The sequence below is a fragment of the Mirounga leonina genome, unplaced genomic scaffold (genome assembly GCF_011800145.1).
Source record: "Mirounga leonina isolate KUSES-001 unplaced genomic scaffold, KU_Mleo_1.0 Mir_151, whole genome shotgun sequence".
Taxonomy (NCBI): domain Eukaryota; kingdom Metazoa; phylum Chordata; class Mammalia; order Carnivora; family Phocidae; genus Mirounga; species Mirounga leonina.
The window spans coordinates 90,290,676-90,317,747 of NW_023270377.1; the positions used below are offsets into that span (position 1 = coordinate 90,290,676).

The following is a 27,072-nucleotide window of genomic DNA, read 5'->3' on the forward strand; positions in this document are numbered from 1 at the left end:
TTGGCCATGGGGAGCTCCTCTCAGCTCTGAATCAACAGACAAAGCAGGGAGTTATTGTGCTGGCTTGCTTGACTGATCCTGACCAATACGTTAACTTACACAACAGGAAGAGACACTTAATTCTAAATATGCCTTTTAGAAAAAATTATAAAGCCAGTATAATGCAGTTGGTTCCACAGGGTCTGATTTTGCTACATACCTCCTTTTACCAACAAAGTGGTTAGATTTTAAGAATAAAGCACTTCTTATCAAGCCTCATTTGATTGGTACCTGGATTATGAATGAAACAGAAAAGTGAGCAGTCTGATGAGGCTATGTCACACCTAGGCATTGATGATTAAAAGCACTTCTACTTTGATCCAGAAGACTACTTGCAATGTCTTCCAGGAATTTAAATAGTTCCTTTCTATGCATATTATATACAACACATAGTAAGTATAAATATAACAATTACATTTAAGTCATGGTTATTAAGATTAGTCCATTCGTTCAATTACTCTTAATTCATTTCACAAATATTAAATGAGCACCTAAAAGTGCAATGTATACTGTTGGTCTAATCACAGACATATTCTTCATTCCTTGGATCATGTCCAGTATGTGTTTGGAACAGAAGCATTGAGATATGCAAACGACTGAGAACAGATATCTGCTTCCATTGCATCAACTCTCAGATACACTAGCTGGTTTTGGTTAAAAGATGGTATAATATCAACATTACCTAATGCTAAACTTAAACTCAAATACTGGTAAGTATAAATAATTCAATCCAATAATATCATAATTATTTAAATATAAAATAAGCAATAGTGTATAAGAATAACATAATCTAAAATTACATCTTAACAGGAAAACGGTTTTAAAATTCCCTTACCTCTTGTTTGTAGTCCTTTTCCACAGCTTTCACTGCTGCCCATTATCCCCTGCCTGACAGACTCTGGCACCAAGATACAAGGGCTCCATTTCTGTGGTTTCCATCTGTGATTACAAAGAACAGCAGACTAAGAATTTCACCATGACAAACATGCGGAAGAAATACATCACATAAACAGTAATTCAATAAAAATGGATTTAAAACCAATGTCATAAAATGGAGCCCTGGCATGCACTAGGGAGGACAATAGTCCACTCTACCCTAGATTCATGGTTAATGTAGTATTTCCATTTTTAAAAATGTGGACATTTTCCATATAAGCTGTAGTCCATAGGGCAAGGTGGCAGTAAAAATCCTTAAAAGCACAGATCAAACCTAGAAGGTTTACCCTCCTTATTATCTAAAATTACCTTAAAAAAAAAAAAAGAAAGAAAAGTAGAAGGAGGAGGAGAAGGAGAAGGAGGAGGAAAATGGAAAAAAGAGAGAGAAAAAAACCCTATGTCCCACTGGAGTTTTAGAGTATCAAGGCTTGAAAATCTGAAAGTTTGGGGTGTAAACCTTCACACTTGATCTTCTGCTTCAAAAGTTTTTATAAGGTGGCGTCTAAGACTTTAAAATGACTCAGACATCTCAATAAGTCATAAAGTAAAAGGGAGGTGGGGAGTCACAGGGACCTATCTTATGCGATAGTTCATCTCATGGAAGAGGAATGGACCCACCTCTGATGAATCATCAATATTTCTAGTCCTCAAAGAAAATATTCTCTAAGGAAGTCTTGTGGTTTCTCACTGTTTTCCTTTCTCAGGTAAACAAAACTTTCTATTTTTATGACCCACAGGACAGACTGACTTATATCCTTAAACCTGTCTCTTCAGAATGTACCAGAAAACCCAAACCTTAAGTGTAACCACAGATTCTGCTCTTTCCTTAGTATATTTTCACACTGTTTCATATGAGCTAATACCTCTGATAAGAGATGCTACTTCCAAAGATGAAACAGAAACATGAAGCAAAAATATTATTGACCAGCTTTGCGAGATGAAATAATTGGTATATACAGATTTCTAGATTTTTTTCATCTTGCATTATATTGCATATAATATAATCATTGACCTCACTCAAGTGGCCTCCATACTGGGAATAGTTGAGCAATTGTAGAAAAAATCAAGAAACAGCTAAACAAAAACTTATCATTTAAAGAAATCACCCCTTAATTTTAAATAATTGTAAATTTACTTTGCACATGCATAGATTCATTTAGTATAATTCCAAAACACAGAAACTGAAATGGCAAAGGGTTTTTGTCCAAAATTTCAACAGTTATGTAGCATTCCTTCAGATTCCTTAAGTTTACTGAGGCTTTCTAGATCAAAATGAGACTATGGAGTTCAGTCTAGTTTAGTGTAAGTGTACTGTATAAAGTGAAATAGAAAGAATTTCAGAACTCTTGTTAAAGTCAGTTTTGGAATGATAAACTTGGGCTCAGAGAGGTTAAGTGAAATGTCTGAGATTGCACAGCTCAGCAGGCCAGTTGTACCTCCTAAAACCCTGAATGTTCAGCTACAGACCCTTGACTCCATGGTCAATTCTATGTAAGGATACATCACCATGCTGTCTTCCCTTTTGCTTATTAACTTAATGTGTTGGGAGAGGCTCAGATTCACAGAGAAATTTCTACAGACATTTTGATTCTTTTTTAACTTGGTAAGCATGTGAATATATCACCTTAATGGAGTCAAAAAGAAGATTCAGAAGATAATGATAAAGGTCCTATATTAGCTTGCCTCTCTAACATACCAATGAGGAGGGATGCAAAAATTGGAATCATGTTGCTCAAAATTCAAGGGTGTTTTACTGAGGAGCAGAGAATCATGCTGATAACTTGTATACATGTTAAACTAGGCATCAAGAGAAATGATAACAATGATCCAATCCAGACACACCAAAACTGGTTTCTGGGGAAAATGGCAGGAGGTCAATGATGGAAATGAGTTCAAACATGAGTGGCTAAAATGAAGTGCAACCAGAGAGTAAAGAAAGGGGACAAGAGAAAGGAAAAATCTCACTAATAACATCTAGGATTTTCTCTGATTATAAAAGCCCTGGGTTCATAAAAATGTCTAATGACATTTGATTTGGCTAATTTTTTCAATTGGCCCCAAGAGCTCTTTTGCTCAGCTCAGAAGTTTCAATATTTATATATGGTACAAAGGGATGAATATTGACAGTGTTTCCACAGCAGCCTTGTGGTTAATGAAGGAACACTGGTAGTCTGGGCATGTTCCCAGTATTTATTCCCATCCTCCTTAAACTGGCCATTAGATAGAAACAATGAGAATAAAGGATTATAAAATTGATAGTAATGCAGACTCTTCAATGACACTCTAATTTTATCTAATGTGAGGAGTCTTCTTTAAAAAAAAAAGAGAGAGAGAAAGAAGGAAAAAGAAAAATAACCTGTATTTTCCCAAACAAATTAGCCCTTGAATTTCATAGCTTTAAGATACAGTTTTTCAAATAATCAGGAGAAACACTAGATATTTTTGCTAAAGGCATTTTTAAGTGTGCTAACTATATGAACTTTAAGACAATTTTTTTTTTCACAAATCAGTAAAACTCAACAGTGAATGGATTTAATCCAGATGTACTCTAAAGCAAAGCTTCAATCCAACATTAAAAGAATGGACATTAATGACTAAACACACAAATCTCAGGCATTGCTTTTATAAATAAAAATCACCAATTTGTCAAGAGGGAACATGTAAGTACCATAAATACTTTAAAAGTCATTTTCCCTTTTTTTTAATGTATATTTTATCTGTAGGTTAAACTTCTTTTTCTAAGAGGATGGTTTCTTAAAATGTGTACAAAACTTAAGAACCAATTTTTTTTAGGGCACCTGGGTGGCTCAGTTGGTTGGGCGACTGCCTTCGGCTCGGGTCATGATCCTGGAGTCCGGGTCATGATCCTGGAGTCCCGGGATCGAGTCCCGCATCGGGCTCCTTGCTCGGCGGGGAGTCTGCTTCTCCCTCTGACCTTCCCCCCTCTCATGCTCTCTCTCTCTGTCTCATTCTCTCTCAAATAAATAAATAAAATCTTAAAAAAAAAAAAAGAACCAATTTTTTTTAATGAAAGTAAATAATTATTTTAAAAGTACATATTTGTTCTTAGTTCTTGATTAAAGGCTTTAGGATGAAAATGATAGAATGAGGTAACTTATGTGTGTGTTTGTTTTCCAGGTAAAGACTTTATCCTGAATATCTTTGGAACTTAATCCTTAAAATTGATTGCCTGGGTGGCAGAACTCCAGCATCTCACTTAAAATGAAAACATGTTTGTTTCTTTTGTTCTGTTAACTAGAGTTTCATATTTTTTACTCCCTCAAAATATATTCAAAATAAGAGAGGAAAATATTGAGCTATTAAAGATAAACATTATCTCTTCTTACTTCTCACTAAAACTTATAAACTATATAAAGAAAATAGGTCACGATTTATACTAAAATCTAATGATTATTTCAAAAGGTAACTAATTACCGATATATGGGGCACAATGAAATATCTTCACACTCTCGCTCTTCAAATAAGGTATGTGGGCATTCTTGGCCTCCGTTGGCTGCTTCCTGGATGATAATCCTGTATCGAGACTGTTTTACTGTGGCATTTCCTGAAGTAAAGGAAAAATAAAATTGTAGTGCCCTTCTATGTGGATACAGGGAAAAATCCAGGGTTAGTCAAAGGAAGGAAGGAAGGAAGGAAGGATGGAAGGATGGAAGGAAGGGAGGGAAGGAGGGAGGGAGAGAGGAAGGAAGGAAAGGAGGAAGGGTGGAAGGAAGAAAAGGAGGAACAGACGGAGGGAGGGAAGGAAGGAAGGGAGAGAGAGAGGGAGGGAAGGAAGGAAGAAGGGAGGGAGGGAGAGAGGGAGGGAAGGAAGAAGGGAGGGATGGAAGTAAGAACGTGTGGTAAGACTACTTAGGGAATGAGAATAACAAGCAAAGACCAAGGGTTAATACTTCATGTTATACTCAGTCTTACTCCTATGTGATAGATAGTTAACAGTCAATAATAGTGATTTCAAGTCTATTTGTTCTTACATGCAAAGTTCGTTTTCCAACTGTTTTACTACACTCTAAATTAATCAGAATGTATATTACCTATGGCATAAGAGTTACATGGCATAATGTGAGGAACCCCAGAAACTCTCTTTGATCTCAAAACAATAGCTCAAGGGTCCAGAGTTTTATATGAGCAATTCATTCCCTCCAGCAAGGCACTTCCCTCTGTGGGTAACTTTCAAAAATGCGAACACTCATTAAAATTAATACATTAGTAATTTATTTATTTATGGATATTGGTTTCTTACATTTCTTAGTCCTCATAACCTGAGACAATATGTATATAATTGGAATTTAGGGAAAAGGCACTAAAATTGTAACAGAACAAAATATTGTCTACTTTCTGGTTTGGCTGAAAAGGAGAAGTATTAATAGGCATCTCAATAAAGACAACCGATGTTCACTTTAATGTGCTGGGGCACTCACCCCATAATCTTTAGATTCCTCTTAAATCAATAACAACAATAAAAATCAACTACATTACAGTGGCTAGTAATTATTTCAATTACCACGTGCAAAACTTGCACTAGATATAAAGATACAAATTCTTGAACTTACAATTAAACAGAAAGAAAAGGAGGCAGATAGAGATACACCAAGTTTAAGACATCAGTAGAGTGAGAAGTATCAACAGTGTGCAGTGTTAGGAGAGTAGAGAAGAAAGAGTAATCATTTTTGTCTCTGGAAATCAGACAGCTCCGGGAGGAGGCAGATTTTATTCTGGGACTTGAAATCCTAATAGAAAAAGAAGAAAGGCTGAAGCCATTTTGGGCCAAGGAAAGTCTGAGAAAAGGCATTGCTGAGACATAAATGGGTGCATGGAATTCATAGAGTAAGACAAGTAGCTGCATTCAGATGGAAAATGTGTGCATTTGGCTTGTGAGTGTGCACATGTTGAGGGCGGGTTGCAAAGAATGAAGGGAAGGGGTGGTATAGGAGAACATGGAATTAATTGGTAGGCTCAGGACAGATAATGGATCTAACTATATTAAGAAGAAAATTTCTAGAAAGCCAGCAAACTAAGTGGAGTGTGACAAAAGGGGGAAAAAAGAGCTTTCATTAAAATTATATATTCACATGATTTTAAAAAAATCTTTAGTACAAAAACTTACAGTGAGAAACAACTGACCCACAACCAATTCCCTGTCTTCCTTCCAGAACACTTTGAACTCTTAGTTCTTCTGTGATTATCTCCAAATTTATAAATAATAAGCTTATGTCATTGCTTCTTGATTCATTAATTTTAGACATCATTTATTGACTTTCTGCTATAACTGATGGGAGTTTACTTTGCACCACCTTTCAATTTTTTATAATTGTATCACTATTTCTATGCCTCTAATGGTTATTTAAAGGCTTTAGATAACCCATTTTTTTCCAGTCCCACTTCTCACTCCTGCCCTCTATCAGACCAGCCACCACCGTTCTAAAGAATCTCTGTGGGTAGATGAGCTTCCTCTTCTCTTGCAGTCCACATTCCTGATAAGTTAGGTCATAGCTTCCTGTGCTGCATCATCACTTTCTCTACTCCTCAGTCTTGTCTATTAAGTTTTTCATGAATGAGTTTAGAGCTCTAATCCACTGATGGTCCTCTCTATTTTTTTAACAAGGAATTAGGGCTTTTATAATTCATTTCTATTATTTTAATGAGATTACGGGAAGAAGAGGAAACCAATATACTTATACATTTCATGATCTTGACTAAGTTAAGCAGATGTATAGAATCTTTTCCATCTACTTACAGATCTATTCCCCTGCTTTGCTTTTTTTTTTTTTTTTTTTTTACCCATATTTAATCTACTGTCTACTTGGGGAACTAATCATAGGAGTGTATCAGTGACTCTCTTATCCATTGGCTTCTGGTTGGGTTTGGCCAACAGAAGGATGGGGCACACAATACAAGGAGAAAAGATGATAAGAGAAGAGAAAGATCAGGGAATTTATTCCACAAGATTTCATCTTCTGGATCACGTCAGCTTGTTCTTTACCTCAACCAAAAGCCATGGTTTCTATGGAATGGCCCTTTCCTACAGTTATAGTCCTACTAATTGTTCCTACCTCTATCAAATTTCAGTATCCTAAATGTCACTAGTCCAAGTACTTTACCATCCCCTGTGACCTTAAGTAACCCTTCCCAGTCTTTTGTAAATAACCCCTTCATTAAATTTCCCCCGGTTACCCCATTTAAATGGGCCACCTGTTTCCTACCAGGACATGCTAATAAAATCAAAGGAGACACGCTACTATATGACAGGGAAGAATGTTATAAAAGAATGTTATAATTGGACCTTTTCTAAAAGTACTTAAGGTCCTGTGAGGAGTATAAAATAGAAGGTTAAAGAGGGAAAAAAAAAAAAGTGTACTTAAAACAGTTCTAGTGAAAAGCTGAGCGTTTTCCCTTTAAGTTCAGGAACAAGACAAGAATGCTCACTCTTGCCACTTTAATTCAACATAGTATTGGAAGTCTTAGTCACAGAAATTAGACAAGATAAAGAAATAAAAGCATCTAAATTGGAAAGGAAGAAGTAAAACTGTCACTATTTGCAGATGACATGATACTACATATAGAAAACTCTAAAGACTCCACCAAAAAGCTATTAGAACTAATAAATGAATTCGGTAAAGTTGCAGGATACAAAATTAACATGCAGGAATTGGTTGTATTTCTATACACTAACAACCAGCTATCAGAAAGAAAAAAATTAAGAAAACAATCCCATTTACAATTGCATCAAAAATAATAAAATACCTAGGAATAAATATAGCCAGGGAGGTAGAAGACCTGTACTCTCAAAACTTCAAGACACTGATGAGAGAAACTGAAGAAGAAAAAAATAAATGGAAAGGTATACCATGCTCATGGATTGGAAGAATTAATATTATTAAAATGTCCATACTACCCAAAGCAATCTACAGATTCAGTGCAATCCCCATCAAAATACCAACGGTGTTTTTCACAAAACTAGAATAAGAAATCCTAAAATTTGTAAAGAACCACAAAAGATCCCCAAAAGTCAAAGCAATCCTGAGAAAAAACAACAAAGTGGAGGAATCAATCATACTCTCTGATTTCGAAGTATACTACAAAGTATACAACAGTAATCAAAACAGCATGGTACTGGCACAAAAACAGACATATAGATCAATGAATTAGAATAGAAATAAAATAGAAACAGAAATATATCCACACTTATATGGTCAATTAATCTATGGCAAAAGAGATAATATAAAATGAGGAAAAGACAGTCTCTTCCATAAATGGTGTCAGGAAAGCTGGACAGCTACATGCAAAAGAATGAACCTGGACCACTATCTTATACCATACACAAAAATAAATTAAAAATGGATTAACGACCTGAATATAACATCTGAAACCATAAAACTCCTAAAAGAAAAAATAGGCAGTAAGCTCTGTGACATTGTTCTTAGCAATACTTTGTGGACCAGTCTGTCAGGCAAGAGCAACAACAACTAAAATAAACAATTATATTTATTTTATCAAACTAAAAAAACTTTTGCACAGCAAAGAAAACCATCAACAAAACAGAAAGACAACCTACTGAATGAGAAGATATTTGCAAATTATATATCTGAGAAGAGGTTAATATCCAAGGGGTGCCTGGGTGGCTCCGTTGTTAAGCATCTGCCTTTGGCTCAGGTCATGATGCCAGGGTCATGGGATCGAGCCGCGCATTGGGCTCCCTGCTCAGTGGGAAGCCTACTTCTCCCTCTCGCACTCCCCCTGCTTGTGTTCCCTCTCTCGCTGTGTCTCTCTGTCAAATAAATAAATAAAATCTTTAAAAAAAAAAGAGGTTAATATCCAAAATATATAACGAACTCATGCAGCTTCATATAAAAAAAAAAAACTGAAACATGAGCAGTGGACTTAAATAGATGTTTTTCCAAAGAAGACATACATATGGCCAACAGACATATGGAACGATGTTTAACATCACTAATGATCAGAGAAGTGCAAATCAAAACCACAATGAGTATTACCTCACCCTGTCAAATTGGCTATTATCAAAAACACAAAAAATAACAAGTGCTGGTGAGAATGTGGAGAAAAGGGAACCCTTGCGCACTGTTGGGAATGAAAACAGTATGGAGGCTCCTTAAAAAATTAAATATAGAACTACCATATAATCCAGCAATTCCACTTCAGGTTATTTATCTGAAAAAAAAAATGAAAACATCAATTCAAAGAGATCTATGCATCCCTCTGTTCACTGAAGCATTATTTACAATAGCCAAGATACAGAAACAATCTAAGTGTCCATCAATAGCTGAATGGATAAAGAAAATGTGTTATATATACACAATAGAATATTATTCAGCCATTAGAAATGAATATCTTTCCATTTGCAACAACTTGGAAGGAACTAGAGGGCATTATGCTAAATGAAAGTCAGACAGAGAAACAAGTATCATATCATTTCACTTATATGTGGAACCTAAAAAGCAAGACAAACAAAACAAAATAGAAACAGACTTGTAGATACAAGAAACAAACTGTTGGTTACCAAAGGGGGCAGGGGTTGGGGGGTGGGTAAAATAGGGAAAGGGGATTACAAGGTACAAACTCCCAGTTATAAAATAAGTAAGTCATGGGGATGTACTTTTTAGCATCAGGAATATAGTTAATAATATTCTAATAACTTTATATGGTGACAAATGCTAACTAGACATCATGGGAATCATTTCATAATGCACAAAAATATTGAATCACTATAATGTACACCTGAAACTAACAGGATATTGTATGTCAATTATACTTCAATAAACAAAAAAAACAGTTCTGCATAATAATATAAAGCTATCTTCATTTGGGTGGGGCCAGCTTTGTAAATAATTATGCCTTTAGGAATAAGTCTCTTCTCCTATTGTCAGTTAATTCCAGTTACACTGTACTTACTCTGAAAATTATTGCTTACCCTTAAGATTTGTATATGTGTGGGTTTCTGTGTGTGTATGTTGTCCAAGGGTTATCTTAGAAGACCCAGAAATAAAAATTGAAAAGAATAGGAAAAATGAAACAGAGGCCTTTACCTCACATTAAGAGAGAACATGGATCACTGTCTCTCCCCTCCCACTGCATGCCTGTGTGCACACAGGCATGCATGCATATGCACACACACACACACATACAATGAACACTCCCACCCAGAGGTTTTCTGCTTTATGGTGTAATTCCAGGTCAAGTCATTCAAAGTTTAGGGAACACAGTTGCATTGATTATCCTGCCCTACAGAGGTTCAGGTTGGGGCTGAGAAAGATGGATTCCATGGGCAAAACAAACTTTTAGAATAGAGGCTAGATTTTTTCAGAAAGAAAGCTGATTGACACTGTACAGAAATGAAGAAAAATGTGCATGTTTTCAAAGAGAGAAACAGAGATAAGGGATGATCTTGACGTAGGGAAACACCACCAGGATCTGCGAGATAGCTGTTAAAAATTTTTCTGTGTAATGTGTCTCTTGGTCCTTAAACTCTGGAACAGTCATATTTAGCATTCGGCTTTAAAGGATTTTTCCACCCTCTGTGACGTAAGTGCCTCAACTTATAACCAGACCTATGGCAGAGTCACTTGTGCACAAGCGACACGATTTAGCTGGTGCCATGGAAACTTAAGGGCAGGCAGCATCTGGGAACAGTCGGTAGCGTTCTCACTCCACCTCTACTTCGGAGCCAGTCTGCAGGGAGCAGTTCTGTACCAAGGAAGGACAATAATTCCAGAAATCCAAGAAGTAATTAGCAAGAGAAGAGGATGCATCTGGTAGCACCCAACATCAAGGTCTGAAGTCAGAGAGCAGAGGATGAGCAAAAGGCTAAGTGGAAGCTCTCAGGAACTGATGTCAAACAGAGCCTCCCTTTCTGTTGAATACACTGACAATGATTTCAGGGAAGTAGACAGAGAATGGAAGATAGTGACTTTGAAGGTGGTAAAGATTTGGATTACCTATGTGTGTAAAATGCATTATAAGTTTCCGGGAAGTGTCTCCTTAGTCTATATCAGATCCGCTTCTGGGCATTTTGCTTATGCTCTCTTATTTTATTTCATTTTATTTTTTATTTTTTTTTAAAGAGAAGAGCAGTTTCTTCTCTCTCTCTCTTTTTAAGATTTTATTTATTTATTTGTCAAAGAGAGAGCACAAGCAGGGGGAGCAGCAAGCAGAGGGAAAAGCAGACTCCCCGCTGAGCAGGGAGCCCAATGCGAGGCTCGATTCCAGGACCCCAGGATCATGACCTGAGCCAAAGGCAGATGCCCAACAGACCGAGCCACCCAAGCGTCTTATTTTAAAATTATCATTATTGTTCCCACTTTACAGATAAGAAAATGGAGAGTGGGGGAGTTAAATCATTTGCCCAAAGTCACCTAGCTAGTTCTAAAACTTTTAAAACTATGCCATTAAAACTGTGGCTAAACAGACATCGAAGTCCATGATCTCTCCATAAGAGACTTCATGGTGAAACAAAGAGTGAGGGGCATTCCAGGGAGGAGTTCACATCATAATTCCTCTGTTATTCCCAAGGAATACCTCTTCCTTTTTAATCAATTCTTCGTTGGCACAAGGTTTCAAGTGCCAATAAACACAGTGCTTGTGGGGCTTGGTGAGTGACGCTTCCAATCTCATTAGGCCTATGAAAAATAACAATAAATTAAAGTTCCTGTTTGCAAACATAAATAACTGTTCAGCCATGATTATGGCTAATAAACAACTAGTCTAAATTCAATTTTGATTTATGCATATTTTATCACCACTTAATCATCAGGCATAATTACACTTAAGTCATTAATTATAGTCAAAAGAAGTAACATTTAGAGAAGATGGCAGCTTAAACATCAAGAGCCATATTTAACATCAGAAATATACAAGTGAGTTATTTATCAGTATAGAAAGAATAAGAGAGATTTATAGATTCTCTGTGGAGGTCTATACCAGTCTTTTCCCAGAAAGATGGTAGCAAAGGTGGATGAAATCATCTGTAAAGAGTAGCTCTGGGTGATTCACGGCCAGGAAAGTTAGGGCACATCATACTGAACTGAAGATCATGAGTGCTAGTCCCTGGTGTCAGGGTTAGTCAATCAAAGACTGGGGCTAAAGAATTGACCCCCTAAGGGGCACCTGGGTGGCTCAGTCGTTAAGCGTCTGCCTTCGGCTCAGGTCATGATCCCAGGGTCCTGGGATCGAGCCCTGCATCGGGCTCCCTGCTCAGCGGGAAGCCTGCTTCTCCCTCTCCCACTCCCCCTGCTGTGTTCCTGCTCTCGCTGTCTCTGTCAAATAAATAAATAAAATCTTTAAAAAAAAAAAAAAAAAGAATTGACCCCCTAAGTTTCCAATCGATTTGAAGTCTGAGAGTAGGCAAAGAGCAAGTGGAGCATGGTAGAGCACAGTGAATATGAGCACTGGTTGACAGGAGAGGCAGGTTGGAGAGGACCACAGGAGGGGAGTTTTCTAAAAGCAAGCGGGTGTACAAAGTAGATGTGGGATGATTGTGTATCAGCAATATCTCTTAATGCCTATTGAATATCAGCAGATATTCTGCTGCCAATCTGCAGAAATCTGAAAGTCGATTAAAAAAAATCACTGCTCTGAATTTCCCTTGTTTCTCAATTATCTCCATTATTAATAGGTCTAACAGATCTTAGTGACCCATTCTGCTTCATGGCACCAATATTCTTCCAGGCTCATTGCCTTAAAACTCTTGATTCTCATCCGGTGCTCTTTGTCCTCCCCATTTACATATCAAGTTTACCATTAAACAAACAGAACCAAAAATCTGCTGGTGATTCCCCTCTAATTGATCTTTACGCAAAAGGATGGCACCAATATTTGAAGAGTCCTATCATATAAAGAACCACACGTAAATACGTCCTGAGGTTGATTTACAACTCAGGTGCCTACTACATTCCAGGTAAGTCCTTTAATCTTGCTAAACCTCAGCTTCCTTGGCTGTAAAACAGACCAAATAAAAGTTTCTATTCCGTATGATTGCTGGGAGGATTCAATGAAATACTGCCTGTAAAGCACGTGCATATTGCCTGATACCAGGAATCTTCTCCAACATGAGTTCATGAGAGAAGGTGAGAAGAAAGATTTAAAATATATATATAGAAGAGGAAACCCTTCAAGAGTTGAGGCTTCTTCACATTAAAAGAAAAATGTGACAAACAAACTGGTCTTCTATTCAGTGCTATGTCTTGGGCCATGTTCCAAGCATCCAGGAGTAGACCACGAGTGGCTGAAAATCATCCCACATTCCTGGTAAATTAAATTACAATTGCAAGGCAATTTGTATCAACCACTTTCTCGTATCATTGGAGAGGAACAGATAAGGTGATCAAATACCTTGTTTGCTCAAAGAAGTCCTAGTTAATGCCTGTTACCCGGCTTACATAAGAAGAGCTCATCCACTCGCTTTCAGCAGTGCCTCTGTTTGTATGAAAATTATATGATCACTCTGAAAAAAAACCATCCCCCCATGCAAATGTAAGAAACAAGCACATTTTGTTTCTCACTGCAGCGTAGGGTTGCATTTCAAATGTATGGAAAAGGTAGAGTGCACTGCTGCTCTTAAAATTATCTACTCAATCTGATCACTGGGCCTTTTTATTTCTTGCCACAGAGTTCTGCTTCAGATAGTAGTTCATGCATCCGAAGAAGATGGTCTTGTGCCCCAAGCACATGTGTTCATGAATCATTAAATTAAAAATGAAAGGGAAAGGAAAGTATAGGGCTTACCTGAAGATAATTGACTGGAGCTACGTGATATGTGTTGTTAAGATAGAAACATCACGAATGAAAGCTATATAACTAAAGAGAAGTGACGTTTAATCAAAGTGAAGCATTATTATAAGAGAAAACAACTTTCATTTGGCAAAAATTCCAAATGGTCATTAAGAAGTCTGTTTCTATGTCAGTTCAATGGACAGAGATCACAGTGTGATGTTAGACAGCACAAGTTTCTTCAGCATTAAATCCCCTAAAAAGAACATTCTCTCTACTAATTATACACAAGAGAATGCCCCTCTCTAGTCTATTCACAATCATTGCTGAGATTTCCTTTTAGGAAAGTTACAAACCAGGATTCACCACCAGCCCAACCATCTCCCACTTAAATCTGGAGAAACAGATACTGTGATTCTGAGTTCTTGGACACAAGCACTTAACACATACAGTGTTGTCATTGTTGATAAATATTTATCAGGTTTCTGCTATATATGTAGGAGACACACATAGGTGCTGTGCGTGATACTGAAGCGTACGTACATGCATTATTAAATCTCCCCAGTGAAGCAGAAGTGAAACTTGATGGATGGATAATAATGTAGAAGTTCTCCACAGTTTTATAAGTATTCAAAGATGATAACATAAACTTTGTATTTACTATCCAAAGCCCATCGATCCAGTATGCTCTTTGTTCGAGGAGCAATGGAAGGCTTAAATAGTGCACACCACAATGCCCTAGAAAAACTGAGTAGAGTTTTCATGTACTTCTTTCCTATTCATCTTGGTGATCCAGATAGAAAGCAGATACATCAAAAGTAGTCTCCCCCAACCCCCTAAGTTCCCTCCCAGCCTAGACCTCCAAGTACTTCAAAATGAACACTGAGCCTATCTATATACCAATGAAATTAAACAAAATTGCAAAGCTTTTCTGCTAAACTTTCCAGGACTATTGAAAATAAGCTCCAGGATATCTATATACTTCTTTCATTTTAAAATGTTGCCTGAAAAAAAATGTACTCTATATTCTTAAATGTTCATAATCATCATTCACTTTGCAACAGAGGCCACATTCAACGGCTCTGGCAACAGACAGGACCTCCAGGGCTCTGATTTCTAATCCCAGCTCATTGACTGAATTGCTATATGACCTTGGGCAACGCACTTAACCTTTCAGAGCTTCAATTTTCTTGCTTATCCTATGTGGGTAATACTGTTGAGCCAACTCATAGGACGCTGTTAGGAATGCCTAATTAAATTGGATTTAAAGCATCTTGCAAATGTAATGTGTGTTGTTTGTGTGTGTGTGTGTCCACTTAAAATTCCTTATTCCTTAAAAATGCAAACCCTTAATTTCAGACTAAGCAATTCATGTTTATACCTGCATAAACTATTTAGGACAACCACCGAGGCAAATAAACATGTTCTCTCTATGGCACATACCATACACTCACTGAAGCCTATGCAATAGTTTTAATTTCTAGGGACTATCTCCAGATTCCTCTACTTGCTATCCTCACCACTGCAGCTCTTAAAACATCTGCAGTTTGTAAAGCTGACCTTATGTGTGGCCTTTGAGTGTGGCCCTTTGAGTGTGGCCCTTCCTTTCTCTATATATGATAACTGAAGTCACCCACAACTGATCTTGCTTTCTACTCAACCCACGTGGTCCTTAATGCTGGCTAAATATTAGAATCTCAAGGGATGCTTTTACAGACTCCTAATGCCCCCCCCAACCCAAACTATTTAAATCAGAATGTCTGGTGGGTGGTGCCCAAATATTGGTATATTTAAAAAATCTCCAGGGCAGAGAATCACTGATTTAGCACATTTAAAGCTCGCATGTTTTATTGTTCCAATATGTAAAACAGGAAAAAGACAATGCAGCATGCTTAACCAAGCAACAGAAAACAAACGAGCACTAGCTAAATCATTAATGCTCTCAACACATTTAAAAAATGCAACCTGCCCTCTAGCTAAGTACATCATAATGGGTATAATTGGAAATGTGTACTATAAATGAGGAGGGTTAACAACACTATTTATAATGACAATTTGCACTTCTCTTTTCTTCTCGCCAACCCGTGCTGAAATGACAGGGATTTATTTTCGCTCCAGGCAGACCCTTTTTCGTTTTAGCAGATGAAATGTCGAGTGGCTGCTTGCTACAGGGATCCCTAACACACTGTACTCCATCAGCCTTAAGAGTGAAATACTCTGCAACACCACACTGCCTTGTATACAGACAGGTTTGAGGGACACAGATGTCATCAAGATATAAACTCAAGACATAATCATTATTAGGCATGAATACTGAATCATATATTCAAAACAATTCTTTTAAGTAATCCATATTACCCTAACTTCTTAATGCTTTATGCCTTCATAGGCATAAAAGGTTGCTATTACTACCCAGCATTGTCTTGACAGCTAGAGGACAGAAGGACTTCCAGGTCAAGCTTATGTGTCACAGCACAAGGAGAACACAACTCCAGGATATACAACTAGCAACTTCAGACCCTCAGATCCTCTGTTCTTCTTACAGATAAGTCAAGTGTTCTCATTTAGCTATCTGCCTGCCATGCTCAAAATGCACCACCACTCACTATGGCTCAACCACATGAATCCTCGTTTCTGCAACTTCGTGCAATGTCCCTTCTAGGATGTGTCTACATGTAAAAAATGGTTTACCTGAATGTAAGGTGTGGGGGGATCCTTTAGACATTAATATCAGTTTGATATGAAAGTTTTTGTTTGGGGGATAGTAGTAAGACAAGTTAAAATAACTGTAAAGATAAACCAATCAAAATAAAGTTTTCCACTTCTAACTATAAATTTTAGCACAATGTAGACAAAGACTCTTATCCCTTGTATGCGTGAGCTGCATGTTATTTCCTGTCTTCTTGTTTTCATTATTTTGCAGCATCAACATAAAGCCTCTAGGTTTTGAAATTCCTTTTTTTGGCTTAGTATTGATGTAATAACTTAGAATTGGTGAGTCTGGAATGTCAATCAGGTATGGGAACTTAGGAAAATATTTATCTTCTGGTACCTCGAAAGGAAATAATTAGAATAACTTTTTGGGGGCTTTAAAGAAGAATAATCAGGTAATGGAATGTAATTAGTTCAGAGTTTGGAATCTGGTAATATGTAACAAGGTTTGTTGGGGGACAGGTTAGTGTTGGGGTAAGTTAAGTGTATTCCTTCTCCCTCCTCATCTAGGTAACCCTTTATGCTTCCTTTGAGACTGAACAGATGGTTACCTCTTTCAAGAAGTCTTTCCCACCCCACCCTCAGCCAAGTAGCCCTCTTCCCATGCTTCCATGCCTCTAGAAAGATTCACGTTGCATCCTTCTGTCTTCTTGTCTGTCTCTGCTCTCCAGGTCTTGTAGTGCTTAAAACCTAGGAGGCATCTAATAAATGACTGTTGAATAAATAAGGGGATGGATGAGTGAAAATCATAACTGGATGAAAATATAGCCATCTACATTTTTTTTTTCTTGAATGGAAAGTCAGAGACATTAGTTTCTACCAATAAGGCAGACTATATATCTGGAGAAACTCTGCTGGCACACAGAAAATTGAATGTGGAAGAAGTTTGTTTTTAATTCAATTTAAAACATTTATCTTTTTAATTTTGGAAATTTTCAAACATATCAAATGAACCCAATATATCCATCCATCAGCTTCAATAATCACATGGACATGCTTTTTTAAAAAAAAGCCCTTTCACGCACACCTGAATTATTTCTAAGAATATTCAGATATCATAACATTTTATCTGCAAATATTTCAGAATAAATTTATAAAAGATAAGGGCCCTTTTGATTTTTAAAATTTTTTTATTAACATATAGTGTATTATTTGTTTCAGGGGTACAGGTCTGTGATTCATCAATCTTACACAATTCACAGCACTCACCATAGTGTATACCCTCCCCAATGTCCATCACCCAGCCACCCCATCCCTCCCACTCCCCTCCACTCCAGCAACCCTCTGTCTTGTTTCCTGAGATTAAGAGTCTCTTATGGTTTGTCTCCCTCTCTGGTTTTGTCTTCATTTTTCCCTCCTTCCCCTATGATCCTCTGTCTTGTTTCTCAAATTCCTCATATCAGTGAGATCATATGATACTTGTCTTTCTCTGATTGATTTCGCTTAGCATAATACCCTCTAGTTCCATCCACCTCCTTGCAAATGGCAAGATTTCATTTTTTGATGGTTGTATAATATTCCATTGTATATACACCTCATCTTCTTTATCCATTCATCTGTTGATGGACATCTAGGCTCTTTCCATAGTTTGGCTTTTGTGGACATTGCTGCTATAAACATTGGGGTGCATGTGCCCCTTTGGATCACTACATTTATATCTTTGGGGTAAACACCCAGGAGTGCAATTGCTGGGTCATAGGGTAGCTCTATTTTCAACTTTTTGAGGAACCTCCATACTGTTTTCCAGAGTGGCTGCACCAGCTTGCATTCCCACCAATAGTGTAGGAGGGTTCCCTTTTCTCTGCATCCTTGCCAACATCTGTCGAAAATATAACCATTGTGGGTGCCTGGGAGGTTCAGTCAGCTAAGCATCAGACTCTTGGTTTCAGCTCAGGCCATGATCTGATAGGTGGTGAGACAGAGACCTGCAATGGGTTCCAAGCTTAGTGGGGAGTCTGCTTGAAGGTACTTTCCCTCTGCTCCTTGCCCTACACATGCATGTGCTCTCTCTCTCTCAAATAAATAAATAAATTTTTTTAAAAATAAAATAAAATATAACCATAATAACACTTTCATACATAGAAATATAAATACCAATTCTAAAATACTAATAAATACTCAACTGCCATTGGGTTATAATTTGGGTCCCAAATGTCAACTGAGCTATAATCGGTTGACATGGCCCATAGGTTCCTCCCCCTTTTCTTCTAGTTTTCTTTGAAATTCTTTTTGAAATGCTTTCAAAAATAGATTATAAATGTGTGTTTAAAAAGGCAGGCAAGTAAAGTTTTGGAGCACTGGCCTTTGATGAAATTTCTCCATTGTTGGCAGTGAGGACATGGCTTTTAATAGATACATTAAATCAAGAAAGGGGAGACAAAGACTGCATGGCCAGAGTATAGAGTGATGTTTGGGCGGAGACTCTCCCACCTAGAAACACATAAAGTTGGAATTCGCTTCGTGTGTGGATAGTGAAAAAACCTACTGTGACAGACAGAAAGAGTGGGGCTGCTTTCTTGTCTTGACCTTGACTCTAGAAAGAACAGGGGAAAAAAAGAAGTCACCCAGACTTTTCCTAACCAGATGCTTCTTTATTAATACATGTGTGGAGCTGGAGTTAGCACTACTCTATCTGAAGAAGAAAATCGAAGATGATAATGTTTATCATGTGCTCTGGATTATTCTGGAAAAAGAATATTGAAATTCTCTAAGAAGGAGATACTGCTCTAGAAATTGAAAATACAACAAAACAAAAGAAAAAAATATTATTCCCAACCTCATGGACCTTACATTCTAGTGGAGAGAGAAAGACAACTAAAAAAAATAAGTTAAATATTTAGTGTTTCATAAGGCAATTAAATGCTGTGCAAAACACACACACACACACACACACAAGTAAAGCAGAGAGTGGTAGGGAATGTGCTTCTGTGTGTGTGTGTGTGTGCAGTGAAGAGAGGGAATGTTGTAATTTTAAACTTCAAAAGCCTCAATGAGAAGGGGATATTTGAGCCAGAATATGAAGGACCGTGGTGGTCATCTGTATAATATCTGGAGGAAGATAAATTTAGGCAGAGTGAATACTATGTACAAAGACCCAGCAGAGTCAAATTCCAGAGACAGCAAGGGTGGCCGGGGTGGCTGCATCACTGGGTACACTGGAGTGTGAAGTCGGAGTGGGAATGGAGGGAGGGATGATAGAAAAGGTCAATGTCTCCACAAAGAAAAAGAAATTGGATGCCTATCTAATACCATACATAAAAATGAATTATTAAAGTTCTACATGTAAAAGTTTCTGTAGAAAAACATAGATACCTTTATGTTTTGGGGATAGGAAAAAACATCTTAAAACACAAAAATGAAAATCACACAGTAAGTGATTGATAAATTCAATTAACATTAATATTAACCATTTCTGTTCATTGAATGACGAAACTCACTCTGAATGGCTTATCTGCACTATGGGGAACAAAGCAAAGTTTATTTTCCAGAATACAATCTTCAAAATAATAAGAAAAACAACCCAAGCACTTGCCATGCTTCATTCCCTTGCAAAGTGTTCTACATGAATCAACTCAATCCTCATAACAATCCTAAAACACAGTTACTCTTATTATTCCCATTTTGGAGGTCAGAGAACAGAAGAACAGAGAAGTTTTGTTATCTCGTCCTAGATGCCAGTAAGTAATAAAAAGGACGTGAAACCCAAGAAGTCTGTATCCAAAGTATGTATTCTTACTGCTCTGCTTCGCTATCCTATGCCTCCAACCCTTAAATGTTCTCAGCCAAGTGCAAGAAGAATTGCAGTCCAATAAAATTACAATCCAATAATGGCAACTGCTCCCAGAAATTAGAACTCAAAGCCAGTTAGGAGCCTGGCCCCTAGAGAAAGCCAATAAGGACTAAGACCAGCCATCTTACAGGGTCCCAGGCTCAGTAGGGCTCTTAGTTTAATGCTCTGCTACAGCTGTCTTGAAATTTTTAATAATTTTTAAACAAAGCACCCCACATTTTCATTTTGCACTGGGCCTTACAAATTATGGTGCTGGTCCTGATAAAAACAATGGTAATGTGGGGAATTAACGAGATCCTCTCCATCTTTGGGATCATTTTACACCTTGGAAGTATACACACAGAGAGGTGACTAGGAAGGGTTCACTCCATCCTAGAGTTCTGACAGTTGCTTACTGTTTTTGTTTCTCTCTTAGCATTTAAATTCCTTGAGCAGAAGAGAGGTTTTGCATAATCATACAGTTACGTGAACTCCACAGGATGGACAAAGAACTCAGTACACGCTGGGTCATGAGACAGGCTATTATATAATGCTGAGTTATAGTGATTTATATGCTTACCTACAATTCACATTTTTTTATTCAAGAAAACAGATTCTCCTCATTTCTTGCCCAGATAATTGAACGGCTTCATAATTTTTGCACTGGTTTTGAATGCTGTCTAACCTCATTATTTTCTGTACTATTTTTTTTTCTAAAACACAAATCTGATTTTATCACACCCATGCTTAAAATTTAAAGTGTCTATTAGAATTCCAGATAATGTCCAAACTTTTTAGAATGGCATGAATCTTCTCATAAACTGGCTCCTGCATATATCTCTAACCCTATTTCTTATCATCCCTCCATATACATTATGCATCCCAAGACTCACTAGCTGCCTGTTATTCATTTAATTAAAATGTTCTCTGCTGCTGCCAAGCCTCCACACACACACACATCTTCTCTTCTATATTTAAGATACTTGTATTCCATGTTTACTTGGAAACTCCTGATCTACCAAATCTTACAACCTCTGATCACTTAGCTAGATTAAGACACCCTCCTCTTTGGCTACCTAATACTCTGTGCTCATTCCTGTTATAAAAAAGAGAGGTTTATGTACTTGAATCATCTATCAAAAAGCCCCTTGAATAAAGTAACACCATCTTATTAACCTTAATGTTACTAGCAATTGGCAGAAAGCGTGGTATACAGTAAACCCTACAAAAAGTTTACTGCATTACTGATACATTCATCTGTTATCATTCATTTGATTATTACTTACACACTTACACTGTGGCAGCCACTATTCAATGTGTTTAAGCACTGAACAAGACATGGAGCTTACTTTTTATTGGGAGAATGGTTAAGTGCTATGAGGAAAACAGCATGTGGTAATGAGCAAGAAAGAGAATGGGAAAGGAGATTTCTAATAAGATTGTCCAAGAAAGGCTCACCAAGACATGCTTTTTGAACTGAAACCAAAATGTTGGGCAAAAGGCACTCATGCCAAGGGCTTGGAGAAGAGCATTTGAGGAAGAAGGTGCAGCCAGTGAAAGTCTGGACAAGATACGGAGGCCAACGTAGCTAAAAGGAAAAGTAAAGAAAGCAGTGGAAGGTGGAATAGGGGTTTACAAAGTTGCCTAGCACCAGTCTGTGAGGGTGGAGCCCTCCAGATGATTCTTTTCATGTGAAGGGTTATATCCACCTCTACCGCCCTGTTTTCCCAGGATTTTCTCCCCCTTCCACACCTGTGTCTTCTTTGGGAAGGATGAGGGGCATCTAAACCATGGTTTTGGGAGAAGGAAGTGGACATATGTGGCTCTTCCTTCTCTCTCCTTCTTGTTCTTTGGGATGTATCTGTTTGTAGAAGGCACATATTCTGATCTGTTCTGGGCTACGGTCATCAAATTTTTAACTGTCCAACATGGGCTGTGACCGGGTGGTTAATCTTGTCTAATTATACAATTGAGGATCGGCTGATATTTTGATCCCCATCTACTTTGACTAATTCTCAATTGTTTCTAAATTTGCGTGGGGGAAAAAGTGAGTGGGGAAAAAGACAGACTTCCTCAAAGTCCAAGACCAAATATGTGCTTGCTGGTCATGTATGATGATATCTCATGTTCCGTGCAATATAACAATATGTGTTTATTAAACTCCTATTATTTTTCTGCTAGAAGAAAGTCTTTCTTTTGCTCTCTCTCATTCTTTCTCCATACATACATACAATACACTTCTAAATATCTTTTGTTTATAAAATTAATAACTTTATTGCTTGAGCTTGAATACCCATGGATCCTACAACTTACTCAGGGAAGATGAAATACAAAATGGAGAACAAGGAGGGAATTAGTGCATACTAAGCAACTACTGCTAAGCTAGCCTCTTCACATAGGATAAGAAAACCCTAGGAAGTAAATTGTCTTACAGACGCTACATGTTATATCTATGTTACAGGTAAGCATATAGAGTCTCAGAGAGGTTAACTAAATTTTAGAACACACAGCTAAAGGGCAACACCAGGAGTCTACCACAACTATGTTAGATTATTTCTACTACACATGAACAAATTAGAGAAAAACTCAAGAAAATATAATTAAGTGTTAAACTGAATATAATCAAATATCAGTTTAAAAAGCATCTGGTCATCCAGCAGAAGAGAATATTGTTGGCTCAAGTTAGAAATGAGCATATTTCCCACAGAACCTGTCATTGTACATGTGGTCTATATTCTTACTTTGGTTATCATTCATAAGGCCTCTAAATAAAGTTATGATAAGCATATTTTAGGCATCAGAGCAAACTAAATTTAACTTGAAAGGACCTCAAATGGCAGAGAATCCACAATTCCTCACATACTTATTTTCAGATATTTTATTCCTTATTCACTGAAAACATGCCATTCAGTAGATATTCTATCTGCACTATTTTCATGTAGCAACTTAATTTTGAAGGAATTTCAAGAGATTAGCAGAGTATCTAGTGAAGAGTTTTCTATTAGTGAACACTTAAAAGTTGTTTGTCTAAACTATGAGCAATCTACCTCATTTTAAACATGAATTTAAAATCTTCTTGATTTGGGGGCACCTGGGTGCCTCAGTCGGTTAAGCGTCTGCCTTCAGCTCAGGTCATGATCCCAGGGTCCTGGGATTGAGCCCCACATTGGGCTCCCTGCTCAGCGGAGAGCCTGCTTCTCCCTCTCCCTCTGCAGCTCCCCCTGCTTATGATCTCTCTCTCTCTCTCTCTCTCTCTCTCTCTGTTAAATAAATAAATAAATAAATCTTTTAAAAATGTTTAAAAAAATAAAATCTTCTTGATTTGTTACCTTACATAAATTATTTGACATTCTTATAAAACCTGGAGCTCCAAATTGACATATTAAGATCCCAACATTTAGCTCCACCTTTAACTCTCAGTTTTGTTGTAGTAAGACAAATTAGTTTATAAATCTATCATCATATTAGCTAATCCAGTGAGTCAAAAACCTCCTTAAGCCATACACTAATTTAGAATCATATTAACATAGGATCAAAGCCAAGGAAGTGAAAATAATTTATTATTTTACTTGTAGAAAATTATTTAATAAACTTAAAGTAACACCCCATCTAAATCAAAACTAATTTATTCTATTCCTTCATAAGAAGTATATTGAAAGTCTAAAAATAAACTCCTAATTAGAATGGGTACCTTGGTTTCTGAAAGGCAGCTTATTTACCTCTACAGGCAAATAGAAATTATATTGTGATGCAATGTATTATCTGCAGAGCATTCTAGAGATATGAGAAAGAAACCAGCCAGAACTTAAAAGAGTTTGAAAAGAAAGAGCATTCATATCCAAAGAAACAGATTTTGCCACCAAGGCTAACAATAAATCATTATGAATATCCATGTGAGCCACAGGATTTATTTATGGTAATGTAGCTTCACTGTTGAATGAAGGAGATTAATATTGCTTTATAGCAAGTATTAGTTGCAAATGTAGAAGGAAGACGGTGGATTTCAGATGTAAAGAATGGAACTTCAAGCACCAAATCTACATTTTAAAAATTCTGTCTGCTTTTGTTTATTTTATTTTGTTTGGTATGTTAGTTTATTTTATAAGACGACCAAGACAACACTGTTTATGACAGACTATTGCTAGAAATCACAGCCTAGACATTTTGGTAAGAACTTAAGTACACATAGACTGCACATTTGTTTTTTGAAGTAAAATATCTGGCTCCGATCATACTCGGGGTGAGTGCTGTCTCTCTCCTTCCAGTTTCTACTCTTCATGAGCGTATAATTCTACTGCATTTCTGTTGCCTGGGGCTTCGTTTTCCTTTTCTGTATTTCTACCTAATGTAAACCACTCTCTTCCCAAACCAACTCTGAAGTGAAAAAGGATGGCTTTTGCGTTGGAAGCAAGCAGGTGGGTTTCACCATGCCTCGCCCTGCAGTTGAGCACCTACAGAGTGTGGCTGAAACAGAAGTAAGCGAATGAGGCATGTTCTGGATTCTCTCCCAAAGAGCTGAGCTTGGGTGTTCTGGAGAGGTCAATCTCAGTGGAGAACAACCCCTGCCCCATCTGAGGGGGAATGCTCCCACACTCAGCTCCCGCTGCCTTTCTGCACATTGTCCCCTTCCCCTTTCAGACGGGTGCTAACCTGAGGGGGCTGGTCCACAGGTTGCTGAAGTGGCTGAGGGCCTGACACAAACTGGGCCAGCAGGCTCTCTTTCTTGGTAAGCTCCATAAAGAGCCAGAAGGGAAGTTTCTGTCCATGTGGGGTGCTTGACTGCAGAAAGTGTGGTAGAGTGGAGCCTGGGACAGCCATTCCGGGGCTCTGTATCTGCTAGTTATGAGTATACAGATTCAGAGAAGGTCCATTGCAAGGGGCAGGACAGTAGGCATACACAGAGAAGCAGAAATGGGAGGAAGCACACTGGCCTGGAAGCTGAAGAGAGAAGCCTCACTTCCTGTTTGCATTTCTAGTTCCCCTGTCATCCATGGGGAATTTTTTCCCTTTTTTTTTCCCCCCCTTATTTTTGGATATCTGTAAGATTTCCCGTTTTAACTTCCCATCAAGCCATTTTAACCTACTATAGCTTATAAACCTTGGATCCTTGAAAGCCAAAGTAAGTGATTAGAACAACATAGTAGATGCAAGTTACACATTTCTTAAATAATCCATTGGCTAATGGTTAAATTAAATGTCTCCATAGTTCAGGTGTTCTCAAACTTTAATGTGTCTTAGAATTACTAAGGCAGTTTGTTTAAAAAATGGCAGATTTTGAGGCCCAAGGCCTGACCTCAAAATCAGAATCTCTTAGGATTTTAACAGGCATCCCCGGTAATTCTGAGCTAGAAATACATGGGCCACACGTTTGGAAACCTGTTCAAACTACTGTTTTACCCTTGGACCAGTCTGGGTCACTGCAAGACTACACATGACCATAATTTTGCATTTCAACATTATATCTTTGGGTTGTATTAAAAAAAAACACAAACAAACATAAAACCATGAAACCCTTCATTTCCTTTCCTACGGACCCAACTGCCTCAGTCGGTGACCAGGGCTGGAATGTGAAGTTGCAGTAGGGAATGCCTTCTGGGAATTAGCAACTGAATAGGCTTTGGTTCCCATGAGATACTCCTATGATTCCATTAAAAATAATAATAAGCACACAGACTGATGGACATAGGAATGAGTGAATGAATGAATGAATGAATGAATATGTAAACAAATTAACAAAAAGGATGAACCATGTTTTTAACCATGTTTGCCAGGAAACCAGAGATAAATCTGATTTTCTAAGTCCCACATCTTCTATCACCAACAGCACTGTGCATGTTCTTGCAGTTAGCTATGGAATCATTTACGAAAGAAATTTAGTTGTAAAGGCATCTCAACTTTCCTCTTAGCAGTTTGCCAGCTTTGCTTAAGCAGGTTGCTTCTAACTGGCATCCATTTATTTGACACGGATTTACTGAGTTCTGTTCTGTCTTAAGTTTATTACCAGGCACTTTTGGGAATGAAAGCAGAAAAGGTTCCAGCCTTCAGAGATTTCACATCCCTTCAGAGAGACACAAAACACCTTTACCGATAGTTAGAATGCAAGCAAGTCAGACAGCGTTATGGGACTCAAGAGAGAGGGGTGGTTGTTTCCAGCAGAAGGATCAGGACAAATTCTGTGAAGGAGGCAAGGATTTACACCTTGGTTAGATCTGGGCAAGCAGCAGAGATAAGGAGAAAGAGATTCTAGACAGAGCGGAATTCTGGTTTTCCTTACTACTTTCACAGCACTCTGATCTTCTGCCTAGCACATATTATGATTTGTACCTGCATGTTCATTGGGTAATTTGGGGTTCAATGCCTCCATTTTCCTCTAATAGACTCTATCTTCCATAATGGAGGGATCTGTGTCTTCACTCACCACTCTGCATATATGCACACGGTGCCAAGCACAATGGCCGGAACGCACTGATTGTTCAGCCAGTGTTTATTGCTGACCGAGTGGATAAGAGCCTAGGCTTCCATGTGGTTTTGCCCTCTATGAGTGTTGCAATCTTGGGTCCTATCCTTAAGCCTCTATTTCCTCATATGTAAATTGGAGTAATAATAGTTCTTTCGGTATAGGATTGAGGTAAGAGTAGGATAATGGATACCGATAAATTATAGCTTTTATTAATTTGATAGGAAGAGACGGGGAGATGAAGCAAAGGCATGCTGACATTATAGCCTCTTAGTGATAAGTCTGACCTTGTCTAGCTCTTTTTCCCTGTAACTGTACAGGCTCACCAGGCAAGGCAGGTTTAATGTCAGCTGGGTATCTTTACCTGCTCTTGGCCCCTTTTGGACCAGGTGACCAGGAGTGCTTCCCTGGACCAATC

General features: G+C 37.7%; 1 protein-coding gene across 1 annotated transcript in view; it reads right to left on the reverse strand.

Moving 5' to 3' along the window:
* Positions 1-842: 842 nt before the first annotated feature.
* LOC118011685 (thrombospondin type-1 domain-containing protein 7B-like) overlaps positions 843-27,072 on the reverse strand; it is a 156,908-nt gene continuing 130,678 nt past the window's right edge. The window contains exons 7-8 of the mRNA XM_035006542.1: positions 4,411-4,540; positions 843-978 (exon numbers count right to left, since the gene is read on the reverse strand). Of these exons, the coding sequence (XP_034862433.1) occupies positions 843-978; positions 4,411-4,540 (266 nt within the window). The remainder of the gene's footprint in view (positions 979-4,410; positions 4,541-27,072) is intronic.